A 23,602-nucleotide genomic window follows, 5' to 3' on the forward strand; every position below is an offset into this window, starting at 1 on the left:
GTTTTTACTCTCGAATGCTGGCGGAATTAGGTTAGAAAACGAGACACTTAAAGTGGTGAATGACATAATAATTAAATCAACACCCTAAGCTGTCGACAGGCGTTGATATACACCAGCGGGGTCAGTTGAAAATGTGTGCCCCGACCGGGACTCGTACCCGGGATCTCCTGCTTACATGGCAGACGCTCCATCCATCTGAGCCACCGAGGGCACAGAGGAAAGTGCGACTGCACGGATTTATCCCTTGCACGCTCCCCGTGAGACCCACATTTCCAACTTAATGTCCACACACCACATTCGTAGTGCCCCTGTCCATTACACTGATTACTCGCGGCAGGCAATCTTACCGAGTCCCGTAAGAGTTCGGGCAATACGTGTGCATCCAGCACAGAAGAAGGAGGACAATGGCCGGTTAGCCTTAACTATATGAAGATGGTATCTGCTCTCTCAGACGTGTCCGAAAGAACAGATACCATCTTCATATAAATAAAGTAGTAGATGATTTTTGCTATTTGGGCAGCAAAATAAATGATAATGCTCGAAGTAGAAAGTATATAAAATGTAGAACGGCCATGGCAAGAAAAGCTTTATTGAAGAAGAGAAATTTGTTAACATCGAATATACATTCAAGTGTCAGGAAGTCCTTTCTGAAAGTATTTGTATGGAAGTTAAACATGGGCGATAAATAGTTTAGACAAGAAGAGAATAGAAGCTTTTGCAATGTTTCTTAAAAGACATCATAGTCGCCGTTGACTGTATAAAATATTTATTGCAATTTCGGCCTTATGGCCGTTTTCAAGTAACACTGCAAAAGTTACATTCTGTCAGAATATAAAACAAATGTAACTTTTGCAGTGTTACTTGAAAATGGCCATAAGGCCGAAATTGCAATAAATATTTTATACAGTCAACGGCGACTACGATGTCTTTTAAGAAATATTATATGGCTGTGAATCCCAACCATGAGAAGTTAATCTTTTGCAATGTGGTCCTACAGATGAGTGCTCGAGATTAGATGGGTAAATGACGTAACTAGTCAGGAGCTACTCAATAGAATTGGGGAGGAGACAAATTTGTGGCACAGCCTGAGTAGAAGGAGGGATCTGTTGGTACGACACATTCTGAGGCATCAACAGATCTCCAGGTTAGTGTTGCAGGGACACGTGGGAGATAAAAATAGTAGGGGGAGAGCAAGAGATGAATATAGTAAGCAGATTCAGAAGGATGTCGGTTGTAGTAGCTATTCAGAGATGAAGTTCAAAATGGTTCAAATGGCTCTGAGCACTATGGGACTTAACTTCTGAGGTCATCACTTCCCTGTAATTTAGAACTACTTAAAGCTAACTAACCTAAGGACATCACACACATCCATGCCCTAGGCAGGATTCGAACCTGCGACCGTAGTGGTCGCGCGGTTCCAGACTGTAGCGCCTAGAACCGCACGGCCACCCCGGCCGGCGGAGATGAAGAGGCTTGTACAGGATAGAGTAGAATGGAGAGCTGAATCAAACCAGTCGTTGGACTGAAGACCACAACAGCAAAAACAGCAGTGATTATTCGTATCGTCCAAATAATGGTAGAACACAGATTACAATACGGTTTTTCAGCAGAGTTTCAAAAAATTACGACGAATAGGAGAGCGCTGGTGATATTTTGTGGTATTCAACCACCTACGACTTTTCGAGAAAAGTTGCGAATCGTGGACGGACTAAGTTTTCTTTTATTTAGCTAAGTAATTTAATATATCAGTCTGTGTATGTTGAAACGGAGCCTGATTTTTCAATCTTTGATATAAGGCGGTGTCATAGTGATTAAAATTCTTCTGGGTATTATGCCGCGCCATTGCTAAAAACTAACAACAGTAATAAACTAAAACCGACGTTTCGCCCGAGTCGTGCCCTGAGGAAGGCCGTTGCAATTCGGCCGAAACGTCGGTTTTAGTTTATTATTGTTAGTTTTTAGCAATGACGCGGCATGATACCCAGAAGAATTTTAATCACTATTTTCATTTCCGTTCGATTTCTACGTTAATTACAAGAAATAATAGGAACAGAAAACCGAAAACCTATTAAACTTCCTGGCAGATTAAAACTGTGTGCCCGACCGAGACTCGAACTCGGGACCAGGAAGTTTCATATCAGCGCACACTCCGCTTCAGAGTGGAAATCTCATTCTGGAAACATCCCTCAGGCTGTGGCTAAGCCATGTCTCCGCAGTATCCTTTCTTTCAGGAGTGCTAGTTCTGCAAGGTTCGCAGAAGAGCTTCTGCAAAGTTTGGAAGGTAGGAGACGTGATACTGGCAGAAGTAAAGCTGTGAGCACCGGGCCTGAGTCGTGCTTGGGTAGCTCAGATGGTAGAGTACTTGCCCACGAAAGGCAAAGTTTCCGGGTTCGAGTCTCGGTCGGGCACACAGTTTTAATCTGCCAGGAAGTTTCATATCAGCGCACACTCCGCTGCAGAGTGGAAATCTCATTCCGAAAACCTATTGTTTCAACGATAACCGCCATCCCTGCTCTACACGTAAATGGCTGCAGGTGTAGCTACTGTGCATACGCCACGAAGTGAGAAAATTCTTGGTGGTTTCAAACGGCATCACGTCGTCTGAAAGGGTTACTCGTCATCGGAGTAAATAATGGGACCACTGGGGGTTTCGGACGTGTGAGGTGGTGTCGGTGGCTGACGTAACGGGGTCCTGAGCGTGCTCTGCCGGCGGCCGGTGAGCGAGACGTGAGCCCGGAGGGGTGGTGGTGGGGGCGGCTGATCCGCTCTGGCGAAAGTTCCGGCGTCCGGCGCGGCGGCGTCCGGCACCTCCTCCCTCCACAGCCGCTGGCCACCAGGCCCTACCCTTCCCTGGCTGGCCCTATATAAGGGCCGGGCGCAGCCTCCAGCGGCAGTCTCAGCGGACGTCTCCTTCGGACGTGATATCCACCTGACGCGATCGCACGCACGGAGTCATGAGGAGAGAGGTGAGTTGTCTACACCAGCCACAAAAAAACCTTTTGGACCACTACACGGACTTGAAACCTTCTCCGGTCCCAACTTCTATTCTGGGGAGGTACGCGAGAAAACTAGTACGAGCCGAAAATGCCGCCCAGGACTTTCTGGATAATGCTGATGAGCGAGTTTCGCACAGAACAGCCTCTCCAGCCAGGGGGTGGGACCGCCACACGACCTGGAGCACGTGCAGTCGCTATCGCCTTCACTGCGAACACCTGTTTCGAGCAGCTCTCCGCACTAACCTGTCCAGTCAGGACTCTCCGGCTCTGCACAGTCATTCCAGCCGTGATACCGTGGTCAAGAGCCTCTGCTCTCTTCTCATCCTTACGATTTACCACCCTGTCCCATCCGATGTATAGTTTACAGCACCTCTTTCTTAACTGAGAGAAATTTTCAGACGTAAAACTAAGTTCGGGAGTACCCCAAGGAAGCGTTGCAGGACCATAGTTAATAGAAAACACCACATCAAAGCCGGCCGCGGTGGCCCTGCGGTTCTGGCGCTGCAGTCCGGAACCGCGGGACTGCTACGGTCGCAGGTTCGAATCTTGCCTCGGGCATGGGTGTGTGTGATGTCCTTAGGTTAGTTAGGTTTAAGTAGTTCTAAGTTCTAGGGGACTTATGACCTAAGATGTTGAGTCCCATAGTGCTCAGAGCCATTTGAACTATTTTTGAACCACATCAAAAACACCTTCAACTATCTATATTTCACATTTTATTTTACTTATGCGACCATCTTCAAGCTCCGTGACCGACATGTAGGAAGTGTTCGACATTATGTGCCATCAAAATAGCGGCCAGCATTCAGCAAATGGTAGCCGTACACTTCTTTTTAACAACGCGATCCCTTCGTTCAAAAATGGTTCAAATGGCTCTGAGCACTACGGGACTTAACATCTAACGTCATCAGTCCCCTAGAAGTTAGAACTACTTAAACCTAACTAACCTAAAGACATCACACACATCATGCCCGAGGCAGGATCCGAACCTGCGACCGTAGCAGCAGCGCGGTTCCGGAGTCAAGCGCCTAGAACCGCTTGGCCACATCGGCCGGCCCTTCGTTCATCAGTTAGCCTGAAGATGGCGTACTGAAACGCCGAAGCGGATCCACATAAGGAAAATAATATTTATAACGAAATAACAAGCAACCAGCTGTATAAAAAAATTTAATTTCTTTACCGCTTTCGGGCACTGAGTGAAGAATGCACTAAGTGAAGAAAGGCACTAAGCGCCCGAAATCGGAAAAGAAATTAAATTTCTTTTATGCAACTGGTTGCTTATTACTTCGTTATATACTACAGTTTCTGAGGATAGATGAAATGCTGAAAATAAAATTTGAGATATAGACGCCTCAAGGTGTTTTTGATTTGACGTTTAACACTGAACAGCCCAAGTCGCTCAACCGTGCTGTATATAAATGGCCTTACAGAGGGATAGTGAAAACCGTCGGAAGTTCCACGAAGCTTTTTCGCGGGTGCTGTTGTATACAGAAAAGTCGCTGGGGTACAAAAACTCCGTCGACGCCTGCTGCAGATAGCGGTACTGACCCTCAGTCTAAACAAATGTAACGCACTGCCTATACATCGACAGAAAGACCCATTCTCTAACGATTAAACGACTGCAGAATAACCGATGCAAGCAGTTACATCCATTAAATATCTAGAAGCTTGCATATGGAACGATTTAAAATTAATCGCAAGTAAGGTACATGCCAGACCGAGGTTCAGGGGAAGAATACACTTGAATATTGCTGGTCTTTCTGTGATCTGTAGTAGATACGACTGATAGGGGAATAGAAAAAATCCAAAGAAGAGCAGCTCGTTTCGTCACAGGTTCATACAGTAAACACGGAATCTTCACAGAGATGATCAGCTCAACCAATCAAGCAGTATATTTGTTGATTCTCTTGCCTGTACCACTCCCAAGTGCCCCGAGAGGCATCAACAAATACGTTGCTTCCTTCTACGTATATCTCCCGAAGAGACCATGAAGATAAAATCAGAGACATTGGAGCCTACACGGAGGCTTAGCAACTAATCCTCCTCCTCGCGAACCAAATGCGACTCGAACAGAAAAAGGGGAGGAAAGTGACACTAGAATACTAAATACCCTCCCCCCCCCCCCCCCCCCCCCCCACAGTAAGCTGGCTTGCAGAGTGGCAGTGTGTAGATATACATTTCAAGGCTGACACAAATCGCCAAATGAATTTACTAATTTGGAGGGTGGAGTTTAGATGCAGGTAAACAAGAGCTCGTTCCTGTGGCTATGTGTCGAAGAGTTTAAACATTCATTGCAGTTTGGACAGCCAGCAGTACAATAATGGTCAACATTCAGTAATCCACAACGAGAAAAATGCGTACAAAAATAGTCGCTGCTTGTTTTACACGTTTTTAGTCCTAAGAGTTCTACTTCACACGCACGCTACACCACTCACTATTGTTACGAGCACAATAAAATTTTCACTATGGGCTGTGTCATTCTGGATCGCTCCCCATGAAAATCACGCAAGTGTAATAGAAATGGGCGTCTACGTTTCGTATTATTCACACGCGGTTTATCCACTAGAGCTGTGTATAACAGGAACACGACAAATTCAACAAGTCTCTGTCGCAAACTCTTTATCCATGTTACTAGTCCCGAAATTTCCACAGGAACTTCCAACATTAAGCTCTAAACCATTTCGCTCGTCTTTGGATAGGAGCGTATAAGTGCGACTTATGGCTAAGAGTTACTTATATCTGTGCATGTTAACGTCAGTACAAGGAGAAAAAAAAATATTTCCCGTTTAAAGCATTCGAAATAGTGTTATACCCTTTTACTGAAATAAATTTGTCACTGTGTCTGTAAGGGACTGACACTATCTCATTTTTTCCTGTTACTGGACTTTTGGTCATTTGTCAAAATGGAAGGATTTAGAACCGATGGAAGGCGACATGAAATGGAACCAGCAGTAAGGACGGTCGTAGCGAAACTGAATGGTCGACACTATTCTAGTGGGAGAATTCTAGGTAAGCGTAGTTCATCTACGAAGGAGACTGCGTATACAACACTTTTGTGACCCATTATGCGATACAGCTCAAGTTTAATATTATCAATTTTACGGGATTGAGATAGCCATTGTTATATTTTATCAGTAACAATCGATTGTAATCAATAGTTTTACGTCCTACAGGAAATTAAACGTGTTTCCAGAGAGAGTGCTCTCATAATCAGGTTGTCGGAATCAAGTCGCGAGTTTGAAACACTATAAAGTCTTTGAACATTATACTGTAGGAAACACTGCAACCAACGAGCGGTTTTTTTTAAATTATTTTATTGTACCGTTACTAGTTTCACGCCTGAGGTAATCGTCAGATGGTGATGTTTACTTTTTGCCGTTATACGTTTGCGCCCTAAAATGTAACAAAGTTTTTGTGATTGCTACCCTCTGACGATGGGCTCAAGCCTGAAACCTGTGGATGGTTGCAGTATTTCCTAAGGATAATTTAACACAACAGATCCGATTTTCTGTAACCAAAATCGATAAAATAACTAAAATGACCATCGCAAATGTTTCGGTAGACTTATTAGTGTTTTAACCTCATGATCTGGTTCTGACAACCTGATTATGAGCGCATTTGTCGTTGAGCTGTGTGTAGCACGTAAAACGGTTGTGTGGTACCAATTATCACCACTCGAGTACTTGGGATCCGCACCAGGTCGGAATAGAGGAAGACATCGAAGCAAACCGGAGGCGTGCTGTTAGATTTGTTACCGGTAGCTTCGATCAACACACGAGTATCGTGGAAATGTACAGCAAACGTAAATGGGGATGCCTGGAGGTAAGAATAGGTTCTTTTCCCCCTAACACTATTTAGAAAGCTGAGAGGAGCAGTATCTGGCGATATGGTAGCGCGGCATCTGTGGTGGGCAAGACAGGACGCGCTGACCCCGGGCTTGATTCCTTCCGAGAAAGCGGACCGCAGCAGGTGTCGAAGCCGGCTCCGCTGTCTCGTTCCCGCGCAGAGTCGCCATATGCGGCAAAAAAAGAAAGAAATGGCGGAGAAAGGCGAGTGAGAGCGTGTCCTCCATGTCCCGCCGTCGTGTGTGTGTGTGTGTGTGTGTGTGTGTGGAGGTTTCGCACGCACGCTGCGGGCCTCATCGTCAGGTTGCAGCTGCTCTTGACTTTCATCTGTCAACGGAGTGCGCTGCCTGGCAAAACACACACACACGCACACACTCTGGTCCACCGCGGCGAGGGCTGCAGTTGCCATATCCATTCCACCGGACACGACCTGTGCGGGGGAAGAAAGGATTTCGTAAACCAGTCTTCGCTGTAGTGTTTACACGTCAGTGCCGAATCTGATTTTGTCTGGCCTGCTAGATATAGATTTTTCTCAGCCTCAGGCGTTTTTCACCAAATATTTCTCTCATTTCGCCACGACATAAATACCTTCATAAATACCATCACCAATGAGAAGGAAGTAGGATCTCCTTGCGGATATCCGTGACCTCGTAAGAAAGACTAGTAGCAGATGGTTAACCTTGCCAGTTAATACGTTCGAAACTGTTTCCTTGCACGAATCTAGATCGCTAGCGTTGTGGGAAAAGAAACCTGCAATGTGATCACCGTTAGATCATAATAGTACTCCAGTATTTTGGATGCTCTGAAAGGCTACAGAATTACCGAGTTGGTAACGATACAGTCACAATATTGAGCTCAAAAATCAGCAGACACTTTTTCATCCGCCAGTGATAATGAACGAGAGCCTTTGTCACTAAGATAATCAATATAGTTGTTTAAAAATTGCCAGTATGCGGAACACACCGTTCTTGAAAGTCAGTCCGACTATCATCATTCAGGAAACATATCAGCACTGGCGAACCTTTTTGTAGTTCATAAAGACTTGCAGTGTATCGACGATCGGTGCAAGGATTTGCAGTTGCCGCTCAGTATAAGCAAATGTAATGTGTTGAGGATAAAAAGGCAGAAAGACCCATTACTGGATGATTACACGATTGTAAGGCTATCACTGGAAGCACATACATCCTTTCAATACCTAGAAGTATGTCTAAGGAGCGGTTTAAAGTGGGACGGCCACATGAGACTATTTGATGGTAAGGCAGACGCCAGACATCCACTGGGAGACTCCTGAGGAAGTGCTGTCCACCCGTACACAGGTAGCTTAGGAAGCCTTCCTTCGACCAGTACTCCAATATTTCTTGTCGCTCCCGGAGCCTCGCCAAGAAGATCGATAACACAGAGTAGATGCAAAGAAGAGCGGCGCGTTTCGTGACAGGCTCATTTACTAAGGGCGGAAACGACACGGAGACGTTGAGCCAGCTCCACTGGCAGACTCTGCAAGAGCGGCGTTGTGCATCTCACTGTAGTTTACTGTTAAGGTTCCAAGCGCAAACGTTCCTAGAGGAATCAACCAATTTATTGCTTACTGCTATGTGTATCTCGTGAAAAGTCCGTGAAGTAAAATGAAAGAGATTACCGCCAATCGTTCTTTCAGCGAGCCATTCGCGACTGGAGCAGAAAAATGGGGAAGTGACAGTGGTACTCAAAGTACCCTCCACCACACAGCGTGAGGTGGCATTCGGAGTACAGATTTAGACGAGAAGATACAACGAACTTCTTTCAGTTACATAAACATAATGTGTGACTTTCTGATCGGTGCGATCACTACAATACTCCTTCACGCAAGGCTAAACCATTTCGGCCGCTTTCATCATGATTATTTTACAAAGCAGGTATCGACCCGAAAAAACAATTGTGGTTGAGCGTCTGCATGTATGGGAATACAGACTCTTGGAGCTGAGTAGAGCAGGTAAACCTGTACTTCTGGGATTGGCATCGCAGTGTTTACGAAATGGGGATTTTTTTTTTTCGGAACACTTACTTTGGTACGCCTGTGTGCAGAAGCGAAATAGGGATTTTCTTTTCTCGAAACACTGGTTTTGGGAGGGCCAAGTGAACTTAGTGACAGTAATGGAGAACTGTGATTGTGCTCTTCAGACACAGAGCGTTTCGGTGATATTTAACTTCTTCAGGAAGGACCATCATTGGCTCCACAGGCAGCGGCTGTATTTGACCCACGCATCTTTCGAGATCCAGAAGTTGGTGAACGGCGTAGCAAAGGTTGACTCTTTGTTCGTCAACTTTTGGGAGAGATTAGACACAGTTCAGGACCGCCGTTTAGCAGAAAATATAACTCCTTAGGGATCAACGTAGTGAAAATAGTTCCATAGGCGAGGAATGGGGCTAGGGGGACAGATGCCGGAATTGTGCGCAGCTGTTGTAGGCAAGGTGCTGGTGGAGGTGGTTCGCCATTGGCTTCCTCAGACTTGCTATGAGGCGTCAAGTGTGTACCTGAGTGGGGTGACGAGTGCTCGCACAGTGTAGTGATGAGATTTGTGGAGTTATGAATGACGGGGAGGGAGAGTATTGAAACCCGCTGCCGGCTCACAGCCTGTTCCTCACGGGCGGCTCCGCCGAGGTTAGCGTTTCCATCCGACTTAAGGGTCACCATCAATAGCGGCACTTCACGGGACACTACAGAATGTAATTCAGGTCATTGGCGGAAAGGCTGGTGATCAGGAGCTTTACGCCACCAACTCTTCTACCCTTGCTGGTCAACTGCAGCGAAAAAAAAAAAAAAAACATCTGCCATCGGTATTCGAACCGGCTTACCTCAGGGTCGAGTGCCATCGTTCAGCAGCGTGTTAGCGGACACGGCTAAGGAGGCGGGTCCTTACGGGATTTCGGTGCAGGTTTTTAAAGTGGTCTCTATGGGGTAGCGCTGTCCAAAGAGAGGGCAGTGTTCGGTGCGCCTAATGGATCTACGGTATGGCTGCAAGTGTTACCTAATATCTCCTGTGGCTCTGCTGGCGAACGAACTCGTGAACCGGAGAGCACCGTTGTTGGGAAACTGTTACGAAACGAAGAGGCACTTGGAGATCAACAGTTGTTGCTGATACCAGCAGCTGGTTCCACACACATACGACGCTGTGAAATGGGCGTACTAGACCTGAAACACGCGCGACCGTTCCAGCACACGATCGGCCATCGGTCGTTGGAATCCTCGGGGCTGAGGCGTCGAGTGCTCGGATAGCGCGTGCCAAAGCGAAGGCTACGAGACGAGAGCTACTGTGTGCAGGAAGCGCCGCAGAGGCCCTTGAGCAACACAGCGCGGCAATTAAAAGCGCCGGCGGCGACCCAGCGTTGCGTTGCGCGTCGCGGGCCGAGCGGAACTGGACTGGACGCACCGCTGGACTCCAGCTTTCTCCAGCGCTCCTCGCGTCACGCACGCTGCAGTCCAGCACCCGTCCCACTAGTTCGGCCCCTCCATATACAGAGTTTCTCAGAGTCTCTTCAGCGAACGTCTTGGGGTGATAGATCACGTCGTTACATCACTTTTGTTAGATGCAAAATGTTCGCTGACTCTTCCCAGCGATGGTACACGTCTATTATAACTGGTCATGCCTCTGACAGGCGCTGGGGCCTAGACAGTCTGCAGGTTGCGTATGTAGCGTGTGTTGTTCTGTAAGCCACTCATCTATTCCACAACGATTCTTTAGATTTCCTTGTTGAAAATCACTGTGCTAGTTTACCGCGGTAGGCAGTTTGCAGATACAGCACACAGTGGGCACTCTTACTTCCATGAAATCTCGTCGCGCCAGGGCCGGCAAATTCAATAAAAACATGCCTCGTATCGCTGGGACGTGACAGCGAACCTTTTTTTGGTTGGGCTGTTTGCAGGAAGAGACCAAACATCGAGGTCATCGGTCTCATCAGATTAGGGAAGGACGAGGAAGAAAGTCGGCCGTGCCCTTTCAGAGGAACCATCCCGGCATTTGCCTGGAGCGATTTAAGGAAATCAGGATGGCCGGACGCGGGATTGAACCGTCGACCTCCCGAACCTTTTGTTCCTAACGGAACTTGTTCCCCATCACATGCTATTGGACCCCTAGGCATTTCATACAATACTTCGAAAGGCCCTGTTTCCTTTACATAGAGTCATTCCGCTACCCCTACCGCTGGGTTTCATGCAACCGACAACACATTCAAAAACCATGCGCAAAATCTTCATATTCTCTCTCTCGTTTTGCTCAAACTATTAGTCCTACAGACAAAAACGAATGGGGCCTTTCTGTAGGAAAATTATACTAGTTCAGTATTGCACTAGAATAAGTTGCCACCAGAGGTCACGGATTTCGAGTTATTGAAGAGAAACGCCTTTGACGGTCATTTTTATACGTTTTTCTTGAGTAATTCGAAAAACATGGCATCAAGCGAGACTGTATCCCAGTACAAAATTTAACTACTTTACATTTACAAAAAAGATCCTCTTCATTTCTTCTAACACTTTGCACGTAGTAAGTGAGGCGATACGAAAACCTTGCATGTGGTATTTGAAGTTCTTGTGGGTTGCGTAAAACCCATCGGTATGGGCAGCTGGGTCATCCTGCATATACTGCACAGTAAACACTGCAGTCTCCTCCACAGGGGTCAAGTGCTACCGCTGCGAGTGACCGTGCGGAGAAAGGTAACACACCAAGTGCGTCTTTAGTGTAGTCGGAGGTAATCGAGTTAACGTGCGCGCCGCTCGAAAATTGAATTGGCAAATGACACATTAAAGCAGTACATGGGTTATGCTATTTGGGCAGAAAAATTGCACGGCTGATGACAATGGATGACAATGCGCCGTGTGACCGGGCCACAATTGTTCACGATTGTTTTGAAGAACATTCTGCACAATTCGAGCCAACGATTTGGTCATCCAGATCGTCGGGCATGAATCTCACCGACCATTCATGCGACGTAATAACAGGTCAGTTCGTGCACAAAATCCTGCACGGGGAATACTTTCGTAATTATGTATGGTTATTTCTGCAGGGCACCGCCAACGACTTGTTGAGCTCATACCACGTCAGGTTGGTGCAATACATCGCGCAAGAGCGGGTCCGGCACGATATTACGAGGTATCCCGTGACTTTTGTAGCCTCAGAGTAGAACAGGCTTCGAGAGAAGAATATTTCTCTTCTTCCAGAGAGTCCAATTTCGGTCACCTATGAGTCCCCTGCTACACCTTCGCTTTTGTGGAACACTGGCCTTTGCTATCGCCGTGCACCTGATCCGCCACAGCAAAGACTTACCGCCCCTGGCCGGCGTCATAACAGCCGATGAGGCGGCTCCATCAGGCGCGCGAATTACGGCGGTCGTTAAACCGCCGAAGAGTAAACACCCGCGCGGCAGCTAATGGGCGCCGTCCCGGCCATTATGCGAAAGTAATTGCTGGCCCGTCCAAGAGCTGTCGGCAGCGGTGGGATCGAGACATCTCGCGGCGCTCCGCCATCGGGATGAGGTTTTTTCCCCCTCTCCAGACGGGTCGTTTGCCGAACCGGCCAGACTTCCCGCGTAGACATTACGTTTCGTATAAAAGTCAATCTTAAGGAATACCTCGTAAAATGGTCTTTCCAGGGATAAAGTAGAACCGATATTGCCCTCCAAGTTGGAATACAGTGCCGCGTTCCTTTTGGCTATGAAGCACAGTTAATAGCTGGGCAGGCAACTGCCTCTTGCCGACGTCTCTATTAACCGTCCGGGAGGAGAAATAGGGACGCTAATAACCTGTGTCCCTAAAAACAGAAAATAAATAGGACGACATGTAACTTGAAATACGACAGTTTTGATTTCTGTTTCGTCCGTCTCTCTCTCTCTCTCTCTCTCTCTCTCTCTCTCTCTCTCTCTCTCTCTCATTCATTCATTCATTCATTCATTCATACATACAAACTGTATGATACTCGACATTATGAAATTTTCGTAGACAGAGGCATCCTCAGCGACAACTCAGATCACAGGGTCCACGGTTTGGCACCAGTGCATATCGCCGACTGTCTAGGAGGGATTGTTACGAGGATTTGAAGGTGGAAAGACAGACGGTAAACCTGGGAATGTGGAGACCAGTATCGGTTAAGATACTGCAAGAATTCTGAGAAAATCTCGTTCATTCATGGACCAAGTCGCTTAAATTTGAGCAGTTGTCGAGTACTGCTTGCCGGTGAGGGCCCCTAATAACACAAATTAACGGAAGATATAGGGAATACTCGACACGTGAGAGCTAAGGAGATGCTCAGGGGAAGTCTGTGGCAGACGTTATAAGAGAGGCGTTGCGCATCATGCGGAGGTTTGCTGCTGAAATTCCGACGGAGTACGTCACATGTAGAGCCTGGCTGTGTATTACGTCCTCCCATACACTTCTCGCAAGATTACCGCGAAAGCAGCACACAGAGTGTGGTGGTTGACGGCGGATTACTACCACTATGCGAAATTTTCCAAGTAACCTGCTGGGTTACAAAATGTAGATGTGGATGGACATGAACCATGTCAGGCTGGGATGTGAGTCTGCCATCGTCCACACTCGGACGACTGCGCTGATTCACAGAGTCTCAGACAGCGGCATCTCTACATCTTCACCTACATCTGTATGTCAGAACTTCACCAGCCGCCTAATGGTGTGTGGCGGACGTAGTTCTGCCCGCACTACCGTTCCCAAATTTCCTGTTCATTTCGCTAATCTGCTTCTACGCCAGTACTGCGCAAATCACTTGAGGGTTCACAGCGGAGGGTACTTCCGGTACGACTAACTGATCGCCCCTTGCCTGTTGTGGGAAGAATCACTGTAGCGGAGCCTCTGTATTTAGATCTAATCTCTCGATGTGGCCATTTCGTGAGATGTCTTAGAGAGGAAGTAGTGTGTTGTCCGATTCTTCACTGAAAGTGCTCCGGCGCAGTTTCCATAGTAAACCTCTCCGTGATGCAGAACGCCTCTCTTCTCGCGTCTGCCACTCGAGTTTGTTGAGAGTCTCTGTAACGCCGTCGCGCCGACTAAACGATCCCGTGACGAAACCGTTGGATCTTCTCTACCTCTTCTATCAGTCCTACCTGGTATGGATCTCATACTGACGAAGAACACTCAACAATCGGTCTAACAATCGGCTTATAAGCCACTTCCTTCGCCGATGAGTTTTATATCCTTAAGATTCTCCCTATGAATCTGTCAGGGATCGGCTTTTCCTATTATATGTTTTATGTAGTAATTCCACTTAAAGCCGCTCTGGATAGCTACTCCCAGATATTTTCCTGTAGATTCTTTTTCCAGCATTTTAGCAAAAGGGTAGTTGTACAGTAGTGGATTTCTTTTCCTCTGTATGCTATATATTATTGAGGGTCAATTCCCAGAGTCTGCGCCATTCATCAATCCTCTGAAGGTCATTCGTTGAATCGAGACTGTCTTCTAATGTTGCTACTTTATTCTAGACAACCACATTTGCGAACAGTCTTAAACATCTCCCGAAGCTTTCCACTATAAACATAACTCGTATCACACTTCCTTGGGGTTCTCCGGAAAATACCTTGTACCAGTCATTTTGTTTACTATTCGCCTCACAAACACAGCGAGGGAGAAGCGACCGATTATATGGCTCCAAATGAGCCCTAATATCCTAAATTTGTCTTTATTGTCCTTGAGCGGAATGTACATAGGTTGCAGCAGAATCGTTCTGCTGTGAGTTGCAAATGCCTGTTCTCTAAATTTTCTTAACAGTGTTTCGCGAAAAGAACAGCGTCTTCCCTACAGGAGTTGCCATTTGAGTTCCCGAAGCACCTCGGACGTACCATTAAGAAATCTAGGAGACCATATCTGAATTGCTTCGATGTCTTCCTGTAATCCAGTCTTGTGGGGATCCGAAACATTTGAGCGGTAGTGGAGTACGGGTCGCACAGGTGTCCTCTAAGAGGTCTCCTTTACAGATGAACTACACACATTGTTAAATCTCTCCCAAGGAGGCCGAGCGGCTCTACGCGCTAAAGTCTGGAACCGCGCGGCTGCTACGGTCGCAGGTTCGAATCCTGCCTCGGGCATGGATGAGTGTGATGTCCTTAGGTTAGTTAGGTTTAAGTAGTTCTAAGTTCTAGGGGACTGATGACCTCAGAAGTTAAGTCCCATAGCGCTCAGAGCCATTTGAACCATTTGAATCTCCCAAGGAACCCAAGTCGACCACTCACGTTCCCTACCACAATTCTCACACGCTCATTCTATTCCATGTCGCTTTGCAACGTTACGCCCAGATATTCAATCCGTGTGACTGTGTCAAGGAGCACAGTACTAATGCTATATTGTAAAGTTACGGGATTGTATTTCCTACTCGCCTGCGTTAATTTACCGTTTTCCACATTTAGAGCTTAATGTCATTCATCACAGTAACTAGAAATTCAGTCTCTGTTGGTCCATCGCGGAGAGGGAGCATCGGCCGTTTTAGTAATGCAAATATAGGAATACGGAATCTACCTGCTGACCTTCATCCACAGTTCGCAAGGCATAATGTGATGAAAGGACAGTCTGAGTTTTGCAGGCGCGATGGTTTCTCAGGTCGTGCTCATTTGTGGACAGAAGGCCGCCTGCTTAGCTGAGTCGTTACGTGTTTGCCTACCATGGAGCGGGTCCGGGTTCGAGTTCAGACCGGGTTGGGGATTTTCTCAGTTCGTGGACTGCGTGGTGTGTTGTCATCATCATCATCATCTCATGTTCGCCCCCGGTAGCTGAGTGGTCAGCGCGACAGAATGTCAATCCTAAGGGCCCTGGTTCGATTCCCGGCTGGGCCGGAGATTTTCTCCGGTCGGGGACTGGGCGTTGTGTTGTCCTAATCATCATCATTTCATCCCCATCGACACGCAAGTCACCCAAGTGGCGTCAAACCAAGAGACTTGTACCCGGCAATCGGTCTACCCGACGGGAAGCCCTTGTCACACCACATCTTTATCATCATCTCATCATCATCGACACGCAAGTCGCCCACCATGGCGTCACCGGAAATAAGACTTGCAACCACAATGCCACGCGATCATTTCATTTCAGTTTGTAGTGGATAGAAGCCCATCTGTGTGAAGGAATCTCACAGAGATCACGATTTCTGAGCCTGCACCGTGTTCTGTAGCTGTACAATGTCAGCCTTCACACATTTCAGTCCGTGGAAGGGGTGCGAACCGCGTGGCCGCTAAGTGGACAGGCAACCGGCCCAGTTCCCACCACTCTCCCAACCTGGGGAGAGACACAGAGGCCGCTCTTGTCTGGGACGCCGCTAACCAACCGGCCCGCCGCTCTTTCTGAGGTCCCGCTGTTTTTTTTCCTGTCACAGTGGGGTACTTTCGCGCCTCGGGCGACGCGACCTTCACCGCTGAGTCAGAACTTCTGCGACTGTCGTTGTGTGACGGTGTTACGTGTCTGGCATTCCGCTACGCCTCCTGTTTTTTGGTCCCCGAACCGCAGGAGCGTTGCGGAACGGAGCGAAACCGAACCGGGTCGCTGTCGGCAGTGACTGTGGCCGCGGCGACCGCTCTGCCGTAACAGTGGGTTCTGGCGTTTCGGACGGAAACAGTCCCTCCTCAGGCTCGGGCCGCCTACTTTCTCTAGCTACAACGCAACGCGTCCGCATAAAAACAAGCGTCCGAGATATTCTTTAGTATTGGTCAACGGTCGGGGTCCTTTACTCAATACGACAGACAGGGGAAATGGAGCAGATCCTAGCAAGAGTAACGTACTTCTTGCCAACATCACGACTGCCGGAGGGCTGACCCACTGCACGCGTGGCTCACGCATAGTCTCCGTTGCAGGTTGACAGCTTCTAGGGTGAAAAAAATTTTGATTTTCAGTACTGCACATAATTAATGACAGAATTTGAAAATTTACTACTCTACTCATTAAGAGATACAATGTTATGGTAATGGTTTTAACAGAGTAAGAATGGACATACAGCTAGAAACTGTGCACAAAGTGTCCCTTGTACACAGCCATCTGGCAACCTTCTGTTGTTCTACTTGGGCGGACTGGTGTGTTCATCCCTTGCAGATGCTCAGTCCGTGTTTCAGCTCCGTCCAACCATCACGTTATTTTGGAGAGCGCCTTCAGTTAAGTTGTGCTTTTCTTACGAAACTGGAACGCCGGAATTTAGAGCAAAGTTATGCCCTCAAGTTTTGTGTTAAACTTGGGGAATCCGCGAGTGTGACCTTTGAATGGGGATTATCCTCGCTCATGGAGACCTAAAACTTCAAAAGCCGACGGAAACGTTCAGCGTGTTGGTGCTGTTGTGAGATGAGGCCGACGTTCTTTGCCCAGGACAAACTGTCAACCAAGAGTCTCACCGAGACGTCCTCCAAAGGCGCAGAAAAGGATGGACCGAGTGAGACCGGATACTCATAATGACAACGCCTCATATGGCACGCCCCCTTTCAGCACGGAATTTTTGACCTCAATAGGTATTCTTGTTCCTCCGCGCACCCCTCCCCACCTCCCCGTATTCATCTGATCTGAGTCCTTGAATCTGTAAAAGTCTCAAAAGGATGTCGTTCTGGGACTCTGCAGAACATTCAAAGGAATGTAACATACATTACAGAGGCCCCACCAGTTGAGCATCTCAGCGCTGCTACCGAGACTCTGCCAATACATAGCTGCTACTTTGAAGGTGTCAATATCATTGTTTCAAAAAAATAAGAACTTTGGCAGGTACACAAGCAGTCTCATTACTGTTCCCACACACTTCGCATACATCTTATGGCAGTTCTGCTCACGAAGCGCCAAATACCCGAATACATTCACTGTTCTCCCGCATTTTTTGACAATGGGAGCACTTAGCGACATCCAATAAACTTCGTACATAATTTCAAACCATTACGAAACCTTTTTCCGCTGACATCCGCCACAAAATGATGAAAGCAACGTAGTTGACCGCTTAATATATTTTCGCTGTTCATTCAGTAAAACTTTGGCACCCGGTATAACGTTTTAATTTATTACTTCTTTACTGCTAACACCTTTGCAACACATTTTTTGTGACAGAATCCCATTTTGGATCATCCGATGTAGCTCCAAAATTATATCATTGCACGACACGCGGTTCACGCGATATGAAGTCATAATTTCCGAGACGCGTGAAAAACTTGATTTTGCTTAAAACGGAGTCCAAATTATCCTCACCATTCTCACCCAGTTTATGGTAATGAGAGCCATTAGCACTTCCAACAAACTGTAAATATAATTTAAAACCTTCGATATAGTTTTCTATCGTTTATATCCTTAACGTCAAACGTTTAGCATAGTAAATGATCTGTAATGTAATCAGACGTTTGGAGCTGTTTTATACGCGGGCATTCGATTATTTAAAGATCAGGAGATAGGTCAGTTTAGTGGTCGTTTACTAAGCGCGAGAGCTTCACAGACATATACAACGTGCACCAGTAACAGGCACTACAAGAGAAGCGTTTTCCATCACTCAGAGTTTTACTAATATGAGTCCCAGACACAACGCACGGAACATCTTACTTCTTCGAACATGTCTCCTGCGAAATGACAACGACGAGAAAATCGGCGAAACCAGAGTTCATACGTGGCTTTATCGACCGACAAGGCAGTTGTTCCTCTCCACACATACTTCGCTAATGAATGAAAAGCGCTAGTTTGCTTTTGTTCTACAATAGCGGAAGATTCAGTTTACTTTCCGAATGATTCAGGGAGAGAGGAAAAGACAGAAGTACCCTCCGCAGCACACATTAGAGTGGATTGACGACTACAGATGTCGTCGCACAGGATGTGGTGATCTGTTGCCTCGCAGTGAGTGGGATATAAAAAGATTACGGACGTGCTGGTCAAACTTTAGGGGCAGACGTAAGTCAATAGAGTTCAGTGCCGTGGCGACACACGCCTGCTTCTATATAGAGCAGTCCCAAGCATTTCGGCTCGAAATTATGCAGACGGCAGAGAATCCAGGTCATTCGTGTTTAGGCTCAGTATGAGCCCGAGCGCGGTTTAGTACGTAGGAGGAGCGGTATCGTAATCCTTGTCATAGACCAGTTTCTCGCGGTACCCACAAATGACGGAAGACGATTGCTTACGAAAAGATACGGCCGATTCCTTTCCAGCCCTACAGAGAGCTGACGTTACGTCGTTAAGGACGTCCACGTCACTGGGAGGAGAGACAGCTGAACACCGTCCTCTCCCTACTTTGGCTCCTCTCAAAGGATCTCAGTGGGCTTGCTCAGCGTGAAGAAGCATGTTTTTGCGTCTTCAACCTTCTACGGAGCACATTTAACGCTCTGCATTCTCTGTCTATCTCTTCAGCAAATGTACTTACGTACTCATTTTCTCTTCTTTATATTTTTAATCTTTTCTTCCACTTCTGCCAGATTAATCCTTGATGCAAGATGTTCTACTCGATTCGCCCTCACTTGTTCAGCGAACTTGCCGAGCAGATTCACTAGGCCACCAACTGAACTCCCGCTATTCCCCTTACATCGTTTAGAAGCGCTAGCTACTAAAACACACGCCACGTGACTAAATTACTGTCTTAGTCTCAACCAGTCTCTCTGTGAAATAATCAGCGGAGGACAAGGCAGCCAGTCCACTTCCTGGATATACGTTTAAAGTTTTGCTGTGTGCACGAAGGCTCATCTTGCAAAAATTTAGGACGACGATCGCAAAGGCATCAGTTACTTCCTCGGGCGCTGAGAAATTCTACAATATGTGTTCAAAAATGGTTGAAATGGCTCTGAGCACTATGGGACTTAACTTCTGAGGTCATCAGTCCCCTAGAAGTACTTAAACCTAACTAACCTAAGGACATCACACATATCCATGCCCGCGGCAGGATTCGAACCTGCGACCGTAGCGGTTCCAGACTGTAGCGCGTAGAACCGCTCGGCCACTCCGGCCGGCACAGTACGTGTTGGTGAGAATAATACTTTAGAAGTGACGAGACTCCCCTTGCCTTTCCTGGGCAATGAGCTTGCTGCTGAGCTATTAAGTGGCTGACCATCCTCAGTACTGCTTCGGTTCTGCCGTTAGCGACCTCTTACCACACAAATTCCAAAGGTGGTCTCGTGGGTGTCTTGTTAGACTTTTCTCCCTAGTGTACGACATTGCCTGAAATCTTCTACTTCGTGTTACCAACCGCCCTTGGTCCCAGCCCCACATATAAACTTATCTGTCTACCATCTCTCGCAATATAACCACATCGTCCCCGAGTCCTCCGGCGCTGAGGGCTGCAGCCCCTGATGAGGACTCTTCTACGCCGCCTGACACGCCCGCGCCCTCTGTTCGCAGACGCTGTTGGTCCTGCTTACCGTCGCCCTCGCGGCAACGGTGGCGGCCGAAGACTCGCAGGCGGCCAAGGAAGACGAGAGGACCAAGCAGGCGGAGGAGGAGATCAGCAAGACGCAGAAGAAGCGCGGCCTGCTCGGGCTCGGCTACGGCGGCGGCTACGGCTTCGGGCTGGGCATCGGCTACCTGGGCGGCGGCCACGGCCTCTACGGGGGCGGTGAGCTGCTGGGAGGCGGCTACGGAGGCGGCCTCGGCGGCGGATACGGGGGCGGCTTCGGTGGCGGCTTCGGAGGCGGCTACGGAGGCGGCATCGGCGGCGGCTTCGGGGGCGGCTACGGCGGCGATGTGAAGACGGTGACGGTGACGCAGAAGGTGGGCGTGCCGGTGCCGCAGCCGTACCCCGTGCACGTGCCCGTGGACCGGCCCGTGCCCTACCCCGTGGCCAAGCCGTACCCCGTCGAGGTGAAGATCCCCGTCGACAGGCCGTACCCCGTGCCCGTGGAGAAGCCCGTCCCCTACCCCGTGGAGAAGCCCGTCGCCTACCCGGTCAAGGTTCCCGTCGACAGGCCCTACCCCGTGCACGTGCCCGTCGACAAGCCCGTGCCCTACCCCGTCGAGGTCAAGGTGCCCGTGCCCCAGCCCTACCCCGTCCACGTGCCCAAGCCCTACCCCGTCGTCGTCGAGAAGAAGGTGCCCGTCCCCGAGCCCTACCCGGTGGAAGTGAAGGTCCCCGTCCCGCAGCCCTACCCCGTCCACGTCAAGGTGCCCGTCGAAGTGCCCGTCGACCGCCCCTACCCCGTCCACGTCAAGGTGCCCGTCGACAGGCCCTACCCGGTCCACGTCCCGCAGCCCTACCCGGTCGAGAAACCTTACCCCGTCCCCTACCCGGTCGAGAAGCCCTACCCGGTCCCGGTCAAAGTCCCGGTCGACCGTCCTTACCCGGTGGCCGTCCCCAAGCCCTACCCCGTGCCCGTAGAGAAACCCGTCCCCTACCCCGTGGAGAAGCCCGTGCCCTACCCGGTGGAGAGGCCCGTCGCCTACCCGGTCAAGGTTCCCGTCGACAGGCCCTACCCCGTGCCCGTGCCGAAGCCCGTGCCCTTCCCGGTGGAGAAGCCCTACCCGGTCCCGGTGGAGAGGCCCGTTCCTGTGCCCGTCAAGGTGCCCGTGGAGAGGCCCTACCCGGTCCCGGTGAAGGTCCCGGTGGCCGTCCCGGTCAAGTCGCACTACGACGGAGGCTACGGAGGCGGATACGGCGGAGGTGAGAGCATCGTCTTCGGCGGCGGATACGGAGGCGGATACGGAGGTGGCTACGGAGGCGGTCTGGGAGGCTACGGCGGTGGCTACGACGGCGGCTACCACCACAAGTAAGTCCCGAGGCACCGTCAGGGAACCTCTCCGCATCGCCAGTATCGCCGACCACATACCTCACCACCATTACGAAGACACCACCTCGAGCATCGTCGCCAGTCGTCCGGACGGCGCCCCCACGTCCCTGATAACACCACGTGAGGCCCGTGCAGACGTCTTGCTGATCATCATTCCTCGCCATTGTTCCTGCTCCTTGAGTCGCCTCACACATCTAACTGTCACGCACCCCATGTCTCTAAACTCTCATCTGCATGTACCTGTACCAGTGGCTATGACCTCACTCCTGGTGGAATATTCCTCCATCTGTCACTCTCTCTGTCCAGATCTGCTACCCTACCCGCAGAGCTACTCGGAAGACATTTAAAAAAAATAATCTAGTCCGCTAACGAGATCTTCCGATGAAGATGCTCAGCAGTTGGCACCGATAACCACTTACATACAACTAAGCGCTTACTTCTATCTTCCAAACGGTACAGATCTGGGCACGCTGCTTCCACCACGCCGTTTCTATTGCTTAGAACAGACCCTGGACACTTTCTGTTTCCGCTGGCGGAGTCGCTGTGCACAGACGCCAACTCTGAACCACCAACGCCTTTGCACAAGCTTTTCGCAAGCGAGTAAGGAGAGAGAGAGTCCAGGTTCTGTTCGAAGTGACGGTCGTACGAGATGCCATCCAGTGTAATACGAAAGGCTCAGGGGCACCGCAATGTGCAATATAACTTATTAAGGTCTCTCAGTCGTTGCGCGAGCCTGAGAAATCTACATACCAGAAGGGTCCCTGTATAACCGAACGGTACAAATGTGCTTTTGTGTTACTTGTAGCTTCCACTCATGTCTCACGTTTTATACTTAGCACTCATCGTCTCGTTTTGTGATAAGTTATGTTTATACGTTCACATGTATTTTTATATCTTGCAAATAAAAAAATACCAAATATTTCTTACAAAAACTCTGACGTCAGCTGCTTTATTTATGGATTCCTCTAATACAGTTCCCTCTACCAAATCCTACTGAATTCATTTTTGGAAACAGAAATTTGGACTGATGATTGCACTTACCTGAGAATACTGCCGAATGACTTTCCACTAATGTGTAGTCTCTGTAAATAAAAGGCAATGTCCCGACTAAATGACTCACTCACTCACTAACTGACTAACTCATCATCGCCCGCCCCAAACCACTGAGGATAGAAACTTGAAATTTGCTGAGGGTGTGTATCTTATACTGTAGGCATCGTTTAAGAAGCAATTTTTGGAAATTCCAATCCTAAGGTAGTGAAATAAGAAATGTAACGGGAATTTTTAGCCGGACCGACGAAAACTGGCATTTGGGTTCTTGGTCAGAAACAAAGGAACACCTGCTTCACCATTTTTGGAAATTTAACGCCTATGGTGGTGAAATAGTGGTGTAGGTTTTCTCGAAAATAAACCATTATTGATGAACAACTAAAGTATTTTTAAAGCTACGTCTATGGAAACTGGTACTTGACTTCTCGGTTACAATTTGAAAAATACGTGTCTCGGTGTTTTTGTAAATTCACTCCCTAAGGGGGTGAGATAGAAGAATGAATGTATCATGAAATATTTCATTATGAAAACATTTTAAATCTACGGAAATTTGAATTTGGCTTCTCGGTTAGAACCAAAAAATAGTGTTTCACTGTTTTTGGAAACTGAATCGCTAACGGCGTGAAATAGGGTCAGACTGAATCACTGACTCATCATGGCCTAGCCCAAATCCGTAAGGATAGAAAACTGAAATTTGGAGAGGGTGTGGATTTTATACTGTAAGCATCGGTTCAGAAGGGACCGCTTTAAATTTCACTCGTAAGGGGGTGAAATAGAAGATAAAAGCTTTTTGAAAATGTCGCTATTAAAACAATTTTGAAGCTAAAACTAACAAAATTTTGAAGTCTCAGTTAAAAATAAAAAAAAAAAACACACAAGAAGAGGATGGGAACATGTATGTGTAAGCTAAAAACCAAGCTGCGTCGCACAAAACTGTCTGAGGGCAAAACAACAAAATGTGCTGGAAGACTAGTTCACGAAGTAATTGATGAATTACCGGAATATAATGGGAAGGCCATTAGAGATAACTGTGACAAT

General features: G+C 48.1%; 1 protein-coding gene across 1 annotated transcript; it reads left to right on the top strand.

Annotated features, from left to right (window-relative positions):
• Window positions 1-2,884: 2,884 nt before the first annotated feature.
• LOC124552484 (repetitive proline-rich cell wall protein 2-like) lies at window positions 2,885-21,936 on the top strand. The gene is made up of 2 exons (XM_047126764.1): window positions 2,885-2,966; window positions 20,133-21,936. Exons 1-2 carry the CDS (start codon window positions 2,955-2,957, stop codon window positions 21,495-21,497), a joined length of 1,377 nt encoding a protein of 458 aa, XP_046982720.1. The 5' UTR covers window positions 2,885-2,954; the 3' UTR covers window positions 21,498-21,936.
• The last annotated feature ends 1,666 nt before the right edge of the window (window positions 21,937-23,602 follow it).

The sequence above is a fragment of the Schistocerca americana genome, chromosome 10 (assembly GCF_021461395.2).
Source record: "Schistocerca americana isolate TAMUIC-IGC-003095 chromosome 10, iqSchAmer2.1, whole genome shotgun sequence".
Lineage (NCBI taxonomy): Eukaryota > Metazoa > Arthropoda > Insecta > Orthoptera > Acrididae > Schistocerca > Schistocerca americana.